This window comes from Salvelinus namaycush, chromosome 14 (assembly GCF_016432855.1).
Source record: "Salvelinus namaycush isolate Seneca chromosome 14, SaNama_1.0, whole genome shotgun sequence".
Lineage (NCBI taxonomy): Eukaryota > Metazoa > Chordata > Actinopteri > Salmoniformes > Salmonidae > Salvelinus > Salvelinus namaycush.
In genome coordinates, this window is record NC_052320.1 from 33,252,434 (window position 1) to 33,268,019 (window position 15,586).

General features: G+C 41.6%; 1 protein-coding gene across 3 annotated transcripts in view; it reads right to left on the reverse strand.

Moving 5' to 3' along the window:
- Positions 1-452: 452 nt before the first annotated feature.
- ppih (peptidylprolyl isomerase H (cyclophilin H)) overlaps positions 453-15,586 on the reverse strand; it is a 36,738-nt gene continuing 21,604 nt past the window's right edge. For 2 of the 3 annotated variants that reach the window (XM_039008443.1, XM_039008446.1), the window contains exons 2-9: positions 8,884-8,948; positions 8,598-8,621; positions 4,390-4,434; positions 3,999-4,041; positions 3,580-3,672; positions 3,317-3,404; positions 3,184-3,224; positions 453-1,223 (exon numbers count right to left, since the gene is read on the reverse strand). In XM_039008443.1, coding sequence (XP_038864371.1) covers positions 1,155-1,223; positions 3,184-3,224; positions 3,317-3,404; positions 3,580-3,672; positions 3,999-4,041; positions 4,390-4,434; positions 8,598-8,621; positions 8,884-8,948 — 468 coding nt within the window. In that variant the 3' untranslated portion in view covers positions 453-1,154. The remainder of the gene's footprint in view (positions 1,224-3,183; positions 3,225-3,316; positions 3,405-3,579; positions 3,673-3,998; positions 4,042-4,389; positions 4,435-8,597; positions 8,622-8,883; positions 8,949-15,586) is intronic. The other variant, XM_039008445.1, reaches the window with a different exon arrangement.

The window sequence follows — 15,586 nt, forward strand, 5'->3', positions numbered from 1 at the left end:
CCAAGCCTGAGTGTGAAACAGCCCCAAACCACCCCCCCATCTTTTGTCATGTTAATGCCCCGCTGGCACGGTTTATGAGTACTGGTTGATGTGTGAAGAGCCTGTTGTTAATGGTCGGACCCTGTTGTCCCACACAAAGACGGCCTTTAACATTGACCCCAGAAGCCTCCCACCAAGCCCCCCAAAAACTCTTCCTGCTCCATAAGAGAGCCGAGCTCCATCTGAAAGGATTCTTTTGTACTGGGAGGGAAAGGGTCCAAGGCGAGTTCAGGCGTGGGGGTTGGGAAGCGTATTTTCTTTAAGTCCCGTTTTAAAAAAGGTCAGATTTTGTCCAATTTATAGTCCATCCATTACCTGAGGAACTTTGTGAATGCCTTTGAGATTGCTTCTCAACCCTAATATATAATCTGGTTCATAGGTTTAAAAGTCTTAATAAATTAGAATACCAGCAGTAGTTGACAAAGAAGTTAATTTATTATACCTGACAAATTGATAAACCTCAATATTGTCCATATGTGGAATCTATTCTGTTTAGGCTATACGAAAACTCTTGTCTTGTTACTCACGTACATTGTTGGTGGGGGATACCAAATAATTGTTGAAAACCTGACATTTCGAAAAACAACTACTGAACAAAACCGCTGCACCAAAAAGCACATTTATATTATCCATTTATAAAAAGGCAACAGATTCCATACAAAACATTGAATTCCCAATAATTGCTATTCATAGCTAGGCATTGAGAAAACATTTGAGTAAGCTACAGTAGTCTATACAATTACTAGTGAGTTATCGAATTACACATAGGACATGTATCGATTGGTGATACTTGGAACTGAAACATTTTTTTGTAAGGAGTAATGAGGCTCAAGTCTAGTTGATGTCCAAGATGTCTTACATCCTAGATTTACAGTCTCTGAATTTTACCGACTCAAGCAATGCAAAAGTGTTGGCAATTTGTATAGCTATACTATTCATAGGAGACGTCATGATTGTGTGGCAAACTGACAAACTGACTTCCACTCAACTTACAGAAGTAAACAGAATTTGGTTGATGTCTATTGAGCGCAAACATGGGAGAAGAACACACTTATTCAAGTACAAAAAGAGGTTGTGTGGCTGTCCTAAAAAAGAAACTTGCTCTGTAAGTTGAATCACATTTCCCCACACTGAGCTATGAGGATGGGAAGCTTGGGCTTGTTGTTTGGGCCGGTAGGAACGTTCTGTGGGAAAGAGGAGTCCAGATAACGTTTAATATAACATTCTAAAATGGTACAGTAATTTCTACACTACGACATTTGTTGGAGACCAAATTAGGGTTGTGATTCTACTACCAGCAATAGATGTACTGTATACAAAGAATTCTGACGTATATTAATCAGATGGTTGTTGCAGACAGCTTGGGACCGGCGACAGATATTTTCATGTCTAAACAGTGTGTACTCTGAAGTGTAGAAGGGTTTTGAGGTTAAACTAAGATTTTTATCCCCAGACAGATATGTATAGTCAAATCTGACTGACTATACAACAACATATGTCTGCTTTCAAGAAACACAAATGGGGAAGTTTCCGGACACAGATTAAAGAGCGGATTAATGATTCCACATGCTTTTCTGCTGCTCATTATGAAAAACAAGATTTTGGTCTTGGGGATGTGGTACGATTTGGATGGGTTTACTTTGCTTTATCGTACCCTGGCAGTTGTTTTTTGTCATTGAGGCACAGTAGCAACAACATAGTCACTACCACTTCCTCAAAAATAGTCTGAATTAATCTAAGCTAAATCATGAAATCTTTAATTTTGACATTTTTGCAGAGGTCTTAGTCACACAATTTCATATCTAGCTAAGGTGTTTGGTGCAGTATTTCTCAAGTTAAAAACATTTGCATTAAAAAAAAGTGCACTGCAGACAGTATGGAGGCAGCTGCCGGCAGCTGCGCTCAGGACTGATTTCAGAGAACGTCTACAACTTCATCAGCAGCAAGCTGTCAAACTATCGTAAATAAAGCACAAGCTGCTACCCGCTGTGTATCAGTGCCCAAAATCACTAGCTAGCTAGCAAAGTTCCATCTCTGCTTGTCAATGAAGCTAGCTAGTAGCTGCCCAAGTTAGCTAAATTAGCTTATCAAGCAACGTGTGTGCTTCGGTGCCATTTAGTTTTTACAACTTTCTCACTATCTATTGCTAGAGTATGTCTGTCTGGCAGTGTTTCATTGCAGATCATGTTACAAAACAGGTCGCGGCAGGACACAAAATGCTTGCAAAAGGTTTTAGAATTTCTTTATATTGACATGTGGCAGTTGATATAAGTGCGCATCGTCTCAATTCTCATTTTGCCCAAAATAGTGGCAGACTGAAGTGCTCACTATGAAACACACCAGGAAGTGGCCACTCCATAAACGGCTAAGGGCCAAGTGTTCTTTCAACATAACATTGGCGACGTGTTGTCTTATGTAAACAGGTCCAAGTCCAAGGCGCTGTGTAATGGGCAGGTCTGTCTCAGTGTCTGTGGAGGTTCACTGCTATGATTGAATAAAGCGCAATGAACGCAGCTGTTTCTCTGTGCATGAAAATTCTCCCTAGGCGTTAAAATCCTATGTTAGTAGGCATGATTGTAATCCAAACCCAAACCTCATGTATCGTGACGACCTCGATTACACAAATCTCACAAAACTATGTTTTGGAGGATACGCACTCAATAACCAAAATTAACCTACTTACACTTTTTAGTCCATTCTGGTTCTGGAATAACTTTTTCTGACTAATATCAATGCCACATAAGCCATTTTCAGATAAATTGGTGTTTGCGTTCAGTCTCCCTTTAAACCTAGTCCTGGACTAAAAAGCAAACTCAATGGAGAATTCTCTGTAGTCCAGGACTAGGCTTAATCTGTGTCGAGAAAACAGCCCCAATGTTATTTAGATCTACTAAGCGACTAATTCAGATGATAAATTAGCCTTGTTATTCTCTAGCAGTCAAGGACTCAATAATCCAATACTATGTAATCCAAGGTTAAAACATGGCTCTGAAATCACGTTTCTAAATCTGGATTATCTAAGAACAGTATTCCCTGCTTCTACTTCCATGGAACCCACCGGCCCTTAAAGTTTGATCTTTGTTGAGGATCATCATTATATATCTTGCCCTGGGCACAAACCCTTATCAAATGAAGAGCTTTTACCTCAATTTTTCTCATGACAAGCAAGCCGTCGACCACTTTCCCTGAAATGTTGAAATCAAATATTTTATGAGCCAAATACACATACAGCATGTTAAAGCTTATCCATTGTAATCCACAATATAGTAATACTCACCGAAGACCACATGCTTTCCATCTAGCCAGTCACATTTCGTACAGGTAATGAAAAACTGACAGCCATTGGTTCCGGGGCCACTGTTTGCCTGCAGAGGACGGATTGGAGGGTTAATACTGGATGCTTCACCTACATCAACCAATAACATCAGTTATAATCAATGTCTATTCATATCAATGTTTAAATGTCTCCAATGGAACATGTGGGTATGAACAGCAGTGTGTGTGCATACGTGTGATTTTTTTGTCTGAAATAAAAGGTACCATGGATAGGAGGCCAGGGGCAGAGTGCTTCATTCTAAAGTTTTCATCTGCAAATGGTCCTCTGTAGATGCTGCAGATACCTGTACCATCACCCTACAGGTGCACCACAGGATCAAGGGAAACAAAGGAGGACAAATTAGATTAGAACTAGATTGTATTAAATTAGCAATACATTGGCATTACAGAGTCCAGAGTCGCAGAGAGCGATAGTCAGCCGGCCCATTACATATTTCGCACCATATTTAATTGACTTATCGAATAGCAGATATGTGCGGCTTCCAACTCTGTAGCACACTATTACAGTTGGGTACATGAGAAAGTTAACCTGCACCGCAGTGCAGATATAGGTTAAACTAATAGTTTTGCGGGAATTCTAAAAGAACAAATCAGAAACAACAAAGAACAGTGAATTGACTTACATTTACAAAGTCCCCGCCTTGGATCATGAAGTCCTTTATCACCCTAGTAGAGGAGGCAATAAAACAACTTTAAAAAACTGGCAACAGACTGAGGAGCTTTTTATCTAACAATCAAATTCAATTATACAAAAATATTCATATTGTATCTTACCAAATCATAACACGTAAGAATGTGCTTGCGAAGAAAAGCATTACCAACACAAAGACACTAAACACCCCCATCAAGATATAGGTTTTATGGATTCAATAATTACTTAAAATGCATGTTGTTGCTTCTAAGAGACAATGCCTAGCCTATCACAATATCCATTATTGTGATTTGATGTCAGATCAAAAATATATGTAAAGTAACACTTGTCACATCTTCTTCCATCATCCCCCTCAAGCATACCTGTGGAAGGTGCAGCCTTTAAATCCGATAGGGACACCATCTTTTCTGTAGGAGAGAGTTTGTACAGATAAGTTAACATGGTACTGCCTCCTTTGTGGTATTGATATAAAAGTCAGCAGAGTATACAGAAAGACTCTAAAGTTTAAGGAATAGGCTCGTTCACTAAAACAAAACCTTTTTTAGATTTAGCTCATTTTACACCTCCAAGTCAGCGCTAGGTAGTTAAAAATAGCGCACTCACATGAAAAGTAATAAACATTAAGTTTCACAAACCAGACATATATCCTTACTATTAACTGGGAAATATAGAGTCGCTAGTGAAAGTCTACGCAGCCCTTGCTGCCTTAAAATTAAATCCCAAATTAAAATAAATTCAATTATTTTTTTCTACTGCACATTTTCAAATTGAAAGAAATTATAGAAAATGTTGCGAAATTACATAAAACTCAAATATCTTAACTGCGTACGTCTTCACACCATAGAGTTAATACTAGGTGAAATCTTATTTATTTTATTTAACCTTTATTTAACTAGGCAAGTCAGTTAAGAACAAATTCTTATTTACAATGACGGCCTACCAGTCATTGTAATAGCTGCCAAAGGTGCTTCTACCAACTTTGCATAACTCTGAAGACAACATTTAACCATTTTATTTGTCAAAATTGGTCAAACAGCACATTTGGTTGGGAATCATTGGACAGCAATATTCTCAGATTTCAAGCTAATTTAAATAAGGACAGACTCGACCACTTAGGAACACTCAACACCTCTTGGAAAGCCATTCTGGTGTCTTTGGCATTAAAATGTGTTAATTGTCCTGCTGAAAAACAAAACTCTCAGGAACCAGGTTTCAATCCAACCATTTCATGTGGATGAATTACCCGTAGCATAAAAAAAGTCACGGCCGGACTGATGGAAACAGGAAATGTCGGTACAATTTCATAAATGTTGACCGACAATTTGTTCATTCGACATGGCGGGAACGGAATTCATTACGCAAGAAATGGCAATGAAAACGCCTTTCTGCTCAAATATGAATATAATAACCATCATATTGAAGTAAACTTGAAGTCACGTGATGATATGTTGTGTGGTGCATGCAGTTTATTAGGCTACAGATTAAATAAATTATGAACTTCACAGGGCGGTGAGTCTCATTCATAATATTCTCATGCATTGTATCTGCGAGCTGTTGGCTAGAGCGTACGTGCCAAGACCAGAGTGGGCACATTTGCTATTTAACGCAACAGTTTGTGACAAAACTAAATTGGTAGAGTTGAAAATGCCCTGGAAAAATATTGAACTTTACATTTTCATTCAGTACATGAAAACGTAAGCAAAAAAGTACCTTTTATGTGCACTACGTCATCACACACTGCTTTTTATACACAAGTCACTTTGGTGGAAACACCACTGGTGGGAAAACGTGCATATTTTCCTTTATGCAGATGTTTTAATATTTGCAGGAAAATCTGTCGCCAATTGGATGGAAACCAAGCTAGGGTTAGGCTTTCAGAAGAATGGGGGGGATTTTTAAAAACATTTTGATCATCACAAACTCCCCCGTCCCTGCCGGTGACAAGCATACCCATAACATGATGCTGCCTCCACAATACTTGAAAATATAGAGGGTTTCACCCTGTAGTGTGTAGTATTTGACCCAAGCCTGTAGTTTTTAATTTAGGCCAAAATGTTAATTTCTTTGCCGTGTTGTCTTGCAGTATCACTTAACAGCCTTGTTGCAAAAACAATGGATGATTTGGAGTCGATCTTTTTTAACACAGGAGTGGATTTTTTTCTTTTCACTTTGCCATACTGGCCAGTAATGTGGCGTAAATGCAATGTTGTTGATCATCTGTACTTTCAAGTATTGTGGTGGCAGCATCACGTTATGGGTATTCTTGTCACCGGCAGGGACTGGGGAGTTTGTCAGGATCAAAAGAAATATGAAAGGAGCAAAGCCCTGATAAAAAGTAGGAGAAAACTCTGTCTCAGTCTTCTGAATATATAAACTTAGCAAAAAAAGAAACATCCCTTTTTCAGGACCGTCTTTCAAAGATAATTCGTAATAATCAAAATAACTTCACAGATCTTCATTGTAAAGGGATTAAACACTGTTTCCCATGCTTGCTTAATGACCCATAAACAATTAATGAACATGCACCTGTGGAACGGTCGTTAAGACACTAACAGCTTACAGACGGTAGGCAATTAAGGTCACAGTTATGAAAACTTAGGACACTAAAGAGGCCTTTCTACTGACTCTGAAAAACACCAAAAGAAAGATGCCCAGGGTCCCTGCTCATCTGCGTGAACGTGCCTTAGGCATGCTGCAAGGAGGCATGAGAACTGCAGATGTGGCCAGGGCAATAAATTGCAATGTCCATACTGTGAGTCGTCTAAGACAGCACTACAGGGAGACAGGACGGACAGCTTATCGTCCTCGCAGTGGCAGACCACGTGTAACAACACCTGCACAGGATCGGTACATCCGAACATCACACCTGCGGGACGGGTACAGGATGGCAACAACAACTGCCGGAGTTACACCAGGAATGCACAATCCCTCCATCAGTGCTCAGACTGTCCGCAATAGGCTGAGAAAGGCTGGACCGAGGGGTTGTAGGCCTGTTGTAAGGCAGGTCCTCACCAGACATCACCGGCAACGTCGCCTATGGGCACAAATCCACCGTCGCTGGACCAGAGAGGACTGACAAAAAGTGCTCTTCACTGACGAGTTGCGGTTTTGTCTCACCAGGGGTGATGGTCGGATTCGTGTTTATCGTCGAAAAAATGAGCGTTACACCGAGGCCTGTACTCTGGAGCGGGATCGATTTGGATGTGGAGGGTCCGTCATGGTCTGGGGCAGTGTGTCACAGCATCATCGGACTGAGCTTGTTGTCATTGCAGGAAATCTCAACACTGTGCATTACAGGGAAGACATCCTCCTCTCACATGTGGTACCCTTCCTGCAGGCTCAACCCTGACATGACCCTCCAGCATGACAATGCCACCAGCCATACTGCTCGTTCTGTGCATGATTTCCTGCAAGACAGGAATGTCAGTGTTCTGCCATGGCCAGCGAAGAGCCCGGATCTCAATCCCATTGAGCACGTCTGGGACCTGTTGGATCGGAGGGTGAGTGCTAGGGCCATTCCCCCCAGAAAGACTTGCAGGTGCCATGGTGGAAGAGTGAGGTAACATCTCACAGCAAGAACTGGCAAATCTTGTGCAGTCCATGAGGAGAAGACTGTTACTTTGATTTTGACCCCCCCTTGTTCAGGGACACATTATTCAATTTTTGTTAGTCACATGTCTGTGGAACTTGTTCAGTTTGTGTCTCAGTTGCTGAATCTTATGTTCATACAAATATTTACACATGTTAAGTTTGTTGAAAATAAACGCAGTTGACAGTGAGAGTTTATATTGTTATTTTTCAGTGGGACAATTACACACATTTTTATGCCAAAGACACACCAAAATAGCTTTCCAATAGGTGTTGAGTGTTACTGAATGGTCCAGTCTCAGTCCTGACTTAAATCTGCTTGAAAATCAGAGATAAGGTTAGAATATTGCTGTTCCCAACCAAATTTACTGAGCTTTTGCAATGGGTTAGTAGAATCTTATTCAAAACTATTCACAGCTGTAAAGGCTGTCAAATGAGATTATACCAAGTATTGACTCTGGGGTGTGAAGACTGATTCCCTACCATTCTCCTATTAGAGTGCACAGAAGGTTTTGCATATTGCAGAGTTGACACATCTCAAAGGAACTGGCCCGACTACTGTCATTTAAGTTGTGCTCAACAGCCTAAACAATAAGTGAAAAGGGACATTTAACACAATTAAAACACCTGTACCGAGGAAAAAAATAACACTCTATACACCTGTTCCACTAAGTGGACACCACGGCCGGTGAACAGGCCCATTCTTTTAATCAAATACTGAACTCTCTTCAAGGGTGAACTATGCTAGTGGGAAGGGTTCTACAGCTCCAGTAGATGGCGTTGTACAGCCAACACCTTAACCTGCTAGATACTTGTGTCAAGTGAGCAATAAAATCTCTCCTGACTACAGCCTTTCATACAGTGACTGTGCTTGTAACTGTAGTAGTACATGGGTACAGCTGGGTGGTCAGAGCGAGTAGATAAGCAAGTGTACCAGGGATAAATATATAGCCTACTCTAGTATCCATAGAGATGCCCTTACCTGAATTCCCCTGTGCAGAACTGCCTGTAAAAGACAAAATAAATAATTTATTCTTCATTGGAAGGGCAAAAATCACCTCTACTAATCATCTCTAACAAATCTTTAAGAATTCAGGATTTGTGCAATGTACTAAACATTGCAGATATGTCAGAGGCATGTCTCTTCTACAGAATTATTTTCTATCCGACATTCTACAACATTATGCCATACTGAATGTGGCCTTGATGTGACAGTTAAGGCATGATTTTGCACTAGGAAGTCATGCAATTTGTTTAGGTCAAATTACCGAAAGTTCTCAGCCGTCTTTGGAACCACATCGGCAAAGAGTTCTACCTTCATTCTCCCAACTTCCTGGAAAACAGTAAGTCAAAGGGCTGATTTCTGTAAACACTCCACATGCAAATATTGACAGGAAAGAGAACACAATAGTCATCACCTTGCTCGACCGGGTTTTGAAAGCCGCTTCTGTCCACATTCATATTTCCTGGTATGCTTATCAATTAGTATTTCTAAACTACATTCAATGTTTTGCATGAGAAATGGTTTTCTGGAAGCAGTGTAAAATGTATATGACAAAACATAGTCTCTATATCTTTTGACCAAAGAACTTCTGGTTTCTTGTATTCAACAATATTTTGTTATCATCATATCTTATTCACATGGTATGACACTTTACGCAAATTAAATGACTAATAGGCTACTTAATGAATACCTGTTCCCACTGGATTAATTAAGCAGTACCAACTGTAGGGTTGTCATGATACTAGTTGTTATTGAGGTGGGCAACTCCAGTCCGAGGGCCTGATTGGCGTCACACTTTTTCTCCATTCCTAGCAAAACACAGCTGATTAATCAAATTGCATTCTAAACTGAAGGCCATGATTAGGTGATTTTTGGAGTCAGGTGTGTTAGCTGGGGCAAAACTGTGACACCAAATCAGGCCCTCTAGGACTGGAATTGCCCACCCCGTGAGACGATACTCAAATTTTCCATGGCAAAAAGGAAAATAAGAAGCAGACTAAACTCTTTGAAAACCTGCTTTATGTCAAATATTGTGCTACAGCTTTGAAATTCAGCCCCTCTGAAAAGAGCCATTTGTCCCCAAGGCATCCCCGGAGAGCTTCTGTGTTGTTAAACAAATATTGGAGGTGCAGGGGCACCCTCCACTTAGCCAACACCGTGCACACTTCGATTTTCTCGGTAATTGCCTCAATCGCCCAGCGGATCCTTTGCGTAATGTATACCGGATAGGCCATAAATAGGCTTTAACACCCTAGTATAGGTGTTCCTTTCATCACTGTTAATTAACAATTTGTTCAGGTTGAGAAAGAAATCTAGACCTGGCCTTTGTTCCCCTTGGAGACAGTACATTTCACTTCCCCTGAACCAAAACAAATCACTTGACATAATATCCTGAACATTTACAGAGATCACCAAGCAAACACTGGCTGGCCTCTGGCTGCTCTAATGCAGGGGTTGGGTCACTGAGGTGGTAGGGAGTTCTTTATTGCATTGAACAAACAGAGTAGATGTGTTTTCCCCCCTCCTACACACCTTACATAGCCCTCAGCCTGCTATGCAAAACACGCCATTACAACAACAAAAGAATGCCCAACCAACATATGCCAACCTATTAGCAGCACATATCATGAACGTCAAACTACTTTGTCATAAAAAACCCCGTTACACCGCTCAGGCCATACATTTACAGTACACATGCATTTACAAAACAACAGTTCACATCATCGATAGCCTGATGAGGGGGGGGGGGGGGGGGGGACTACATTATAAAATGGAACTCTAGACCATAAGCTTAGACTCGATTTTACAGGAATCATTCCTGATGGATGTCTCGGGTTTGAACAGTGTTGTCCCCATATCGGCATCACGGCGGAAGAGCATGTTTGTAAGACACACGGACTCTTCAACCAAACAACAGTTTCTGCATGGTCTTAGTGGTGAATCTTCACCCCACCCAAAACTCAACAGGCTATTCAAAACAGAGAAAAGGTTGTACCTGAGGAGGGAAGGGCAAGGAGGATGGTTGAAACCGCCAGGTAGAATTACAGGTGTGTCAGGTTGGCTACAAGGCTAGTTTCTCCCAGAAAAGCCTGAGCAGGTAATAGACCCACCCACAATGAGGCAGTAAAATGACCATATAATAAGGAAGTGCTTGCCAAACACTAGCCTGTTGCTAAGAGTAAAGCACACACCTGTTGATGCTGCCACTGGATCTCAAACTACACAAATGACCAGGATTACCCACAACGATTAAGAGGTAAGGCCTACTTGCAGTGTTCAAAAGATCACAGTATTATGTGGATTGATAGCTTTTTCGTTGTCATCGTAAAACAATTCTTAATTCGATTTATTTGTATTATTAAGTATAAGGCAGCCCTATCCCTGGGTTTGCAATAGAGCTGAGCTGAGGGGTGGGGCTGGCTGAATGTAGCCTAATCATGCTCAAATTCATAGATGGAGCTATGGATGCCAGGACTAACATTCCATGAGATCAGCATGATAGTTGATACGCTTTAAAATATTGTTTAATCTTTGAAGACTCCCGTAACTGGAAATGTCTGGGTTAAGCAATAGCAGTGTATCAAAAGAAGGCACGCATTTCCTCCTACGCGTAAACAAACCTGTTTTTTTATAGGAATAGTAAACGGATTGGATTGCCAGACCTGAAACATTAGCTTTTGTCTAGCCTCAGGCTGTCAGCAGTTAAATATATACATAATAGGCTACTTGTATTTCCTAACACTTGAGGTTGGTGGACTCCAAACAATGAGTGTTGAGGCATGCTACATGGGCGATTCCACGCCAGTGGGAGTGGAAACTATTTTTTGCATCTTAGATTGTTCTAAGAATTCTCACATAGGAACTTCATTGGGAGGACTGATTTTTAACATACTTTTGTATCACAAACCATTTTTGAGAAAAGCATAATCAAATTGGCAATTTTAGGCCCTTTTTTAGACATATACATGCCTCCTCCTGTAAGACCCTATGATCTGTGAACCGTACATGATACAGGCAACATATTGGTGTCATTATACCTAACATTCTCAGAAATATGGAGTAAGCCTATGTATAGATTTTGAAATACACATTTTCACATTCATTTATTCAACATAAAATAATAATATCTTAAAACTACCATTTTCTATTTTTCTTATTTTAAGGACATATTGTTTGTAGCAATATACTCTTCAAACTAGGGCTGGGCAATATGGCCTAGAAATCATATTTATATTTTTCAAACTTATGGGCGATTTACAACATACAGTGCCTTTGGAAAATATTCAGACCTCTTTACTTTTCCCACATAGTTACATTACAGCCTTATTCTAAAATTGATTACATTGATGAGGGGGTTAAAAATCAATCTACACACAATATCCCGTAATGAGAAAGCAAAAACAGTTTTTTAGAAATGTTGGCTAATTTTTTAATAAAACACTGAAATATCACATTTACATAAGTATTCAGACACTTTACTCAGTAATTTGTTGAAGCACCTTTGGCAGCGATTACAGCATTGAGTCTTGGGTATGAAGCTACAAGCTTGGCACATGTATTTGGGGAGTTTCTCCCATTCTTCTTCTCTGCAGATCCTCTCAAGCTCTGTCAGGTTGGATAGGGAGCGTCGCTGCACAGCTATTTTCAGGTCTCCAGAAATGTTCGATTGGGTTCTGGCTGGCCCACACAAGGACATTCAGAAACTTGTCCCGAAGCCACTCCTGCATTGTCTTGGCTGTGTGCTTAGGGTCGTTGTCCTGTTAGACTGGGGGCGAAGGTTAACCTTCCAAGCTCCCGAGCGCTCTGGAGCAGGTTTTCATTAATGATCTCTGTACTTTGCTCCGTTCATCCTACCTTCAATCCTGACTAGTCTCCCAGTCCCTGCCATTGAAAAACATCCCCACAGCATGATGCTGCCACTACCATGCTTCACCTTAGGGATTGTGCCAGGTTTCCTCCAGACGTGACGCTTGTCATTCAGGCCAAAGAGTTCAATTTTCATTTAATAAGATCAGAGAATCTTGTTTCTCATGGTCTGAGAGTCTTTTGGCAAATTCCAAGTGGGCTGACATGTGCCTTTTACTGAAGAGTGGCTTCTGATTGGCCACTCTACCAAAAAGGCTGGATTTGTGGAGTGCTGCAGAGACGGTTATCCTTCTGGAAGGTTCTCCCATCTCCATAGAGGAACTCTACAGCTCTGTCAGAGTGAACATTGAGTTATTGGTCACCTCCCTGACCAAGGCCCTTCTTCCCCGATTGCTCAGTTTGGCCGGGTGGACAGCTCTAGGAAGAGTCTTGGTGGTTCCAAACTTCTTTCATTTAAGAATGGAGGCCACTGTTCTTGGGGACCTTCGATGATGCAAACATTTTTTCGCACCCTTCCACAGATCTGTGCCTCGACACAATCCTGTCTTAAAGCTCTACGGACAATTCCTTCAACCTCATGGCTTGGTTTTTGCTCTGACATGCACTGTCAACTGTGGGACCTTAGAAAGGCACACACCTGTCTATATCATGTCCAATCAATTGAATTTACCACAGATGGACTCCAAATCAACTTATAGAAACTTCTCAAGGATGATCAATGGAAACATGATTCACCAGAGTGTCATAGCAAAGGATATGAATACCTACATAAATAAGGTCTCTTTTTTTTTGTTTATACATTTGCAAAAATTTCTAACAACTTGTTTTTGCTTTGTCATTATGGGGTAGTGTGTGTAGATGGCTGAGGAAAAAATGTATTTAATCCATTTTTAGAATAAGGCTGTAACGTAACAAAATGTGGAAAAATGGAAGGGGTCTGAATACTTTCCGAAAACACTTAAGTCTTTGTGAGAAATGTGAGAATTTCCAGAACAATCTGAGAAACCAAAAATATTATCCGCACACTGGTGCCAACATACACTAGGGAGAGTTGAAGTTTCTTATTTTCGACTTCCATAAGGTGTTGTTGTTTCTGTAGACGACTCATGAAAAGCCAGGTAGTACTGCTAACACTAGAAACAGTCTAATTTCTTGGTAAAAGCTGTTTGTAGATTACTGCTAACTGCTCCACTCTCTCGTCGACAGCTTTTTCCTGAGCATGGTGACGTCGACCGGAACATCACAGACCCAATAGGTTACTTCTTGGTCTGGGCTCAGTCTCAACGGCAAAAGCTTCAACATGCTGGCCATCATTAAGTCGTGGGAAGAGGAAGGGAGCTGTATCAAGGACAACACCAGCCAGTTTCTGTTCATCTTGCTGTTAAAGGTGGGCATGGACTGTCTGGTCCTGTTCATCAGCCTGCGCCGGCTTAACACCTCCTTCATGGGCGTCTGTGGTTTCTCCGTCTTCCTGGTCGACGTGGCGTTGGCATGCGCCGTTGTCGCTGTTTGGTTACTAGGACCTGCCCGCTCCCCAGTGTCCATGTGCTTCCTCTTGGCGCAGGCCTCGGCCGTGTTCAACGCGCTCCCTCTGCCCGTGCTGGGCCTGGGGCTGCTGGACTACGCCACAGAGTCATGCTACACCTCCAGCCATGCCGCCCCCTGCAGGGCCTTGTGGAACTGCACCCTGACGCTTCTGGTGTGGGTGCTAGCCGGCGTGCGCTCCGGCTGCTCATCCTTCACCAACCTCATAGAGGTGGAGTACGAGGGAGGGAGGCATGCTTTAGGGTGCGTGGTGCAAGAGTCTGTGTTTGTAGTACATTTCTCAGTGGGGATCTCCGTAGCCATCTGCTGTGTGCTGATGCTGCACTACAAATGTCTTTCCTCGTGGCTGAAGGAGGCCAACAGGCTCTCAGAGCATAGGGACAACATCAACCCAACGCTGCACAGCGACTTGAGCTTCAGGTATGCCAAGTTCGGCCAGCCAGGGGCTGACAAGGACGAGGAGAAAGCACTGGCGGTGGAGACCGAATGTCAGAGGTACCCCCTTTACCTCGGACTGACTTTGGGCTTCAGCACAACGTGGGGATCATACCTGGTCATGTGCGTTGCCTGTGAGCTCTGGGGCATTGCGGTTCCCGCCTACATTGCCATCAACCTCCTGTGGTTGGAGTGTGCCAACAGCTTATTGGTAGGGCTGGTGTTCTGGCTCAAAAGCGACTGGCTGGGGCCGTACAGCGATCTCCCGGACGACATCTGCCAGTGGCAGGTTTACTGGCACTTAAGTAGAGGACCCGTTAGAGACTCTGAGAAACTTCCCAAGACTGTGTTCAGCCTGTCAGGCAAGGACAGAAACCCACTCCTGCATGTCTGAATTAGGCCAATCAAAAGAGGACTTGGCTCACGATGCGAGATAAGCCTACTGTATTACCTTTACAATCCTTTGATGATGTTTGTTTCAGATATGAGGACAAAGAAAGCAATTTTACTGTTACATACTTCTACTGATAGCCTTGTTACGATCCTATATGATTCTCAGTAGTTCCTGCCCTTGATATGTTAACTGTATGAAGGGTGGTGCCGTTAGTTTAGGCTCTCTCATTGTTACGACAAACACATCCAACAACATGGGCATAATAAAGGACCTGCAACACTTTATGTAGTAGTGTACTTTGTATGTTTTCTCAATAAACTACCTGTACTGACTCCCACTCCTCGAGTTTCATGTTTCTCTGTTACAGGTTTTTCAATATGCTTTAGAGAAACTGGGCGATTCTCATTAAACTAGTTTTAACTGTCTGTTGCAAACTGAGTTACAAAACCATGATGCATCTGCAAAAAGCAACTATCATTCTGAAGACTTAGATGCCTAGTTTTTGGTAAAGTGTCATATTTTAAAGACATTTGAGATTTCTGCCTGAATTTTGTAAATTTACACCCCTAATTCTCATTACTGAAATGTGTCAGGATTAAATTCTCTGGTCATTTTTAACAATTTTAACTTGTTTGAATAAAAACAGTATGCTGTAGTTTGTCCATAAATAATAAAAATTCTATACTAGTCTCTCATTAAAGTAACACTTTTTCAAGTTCCTGTAAAA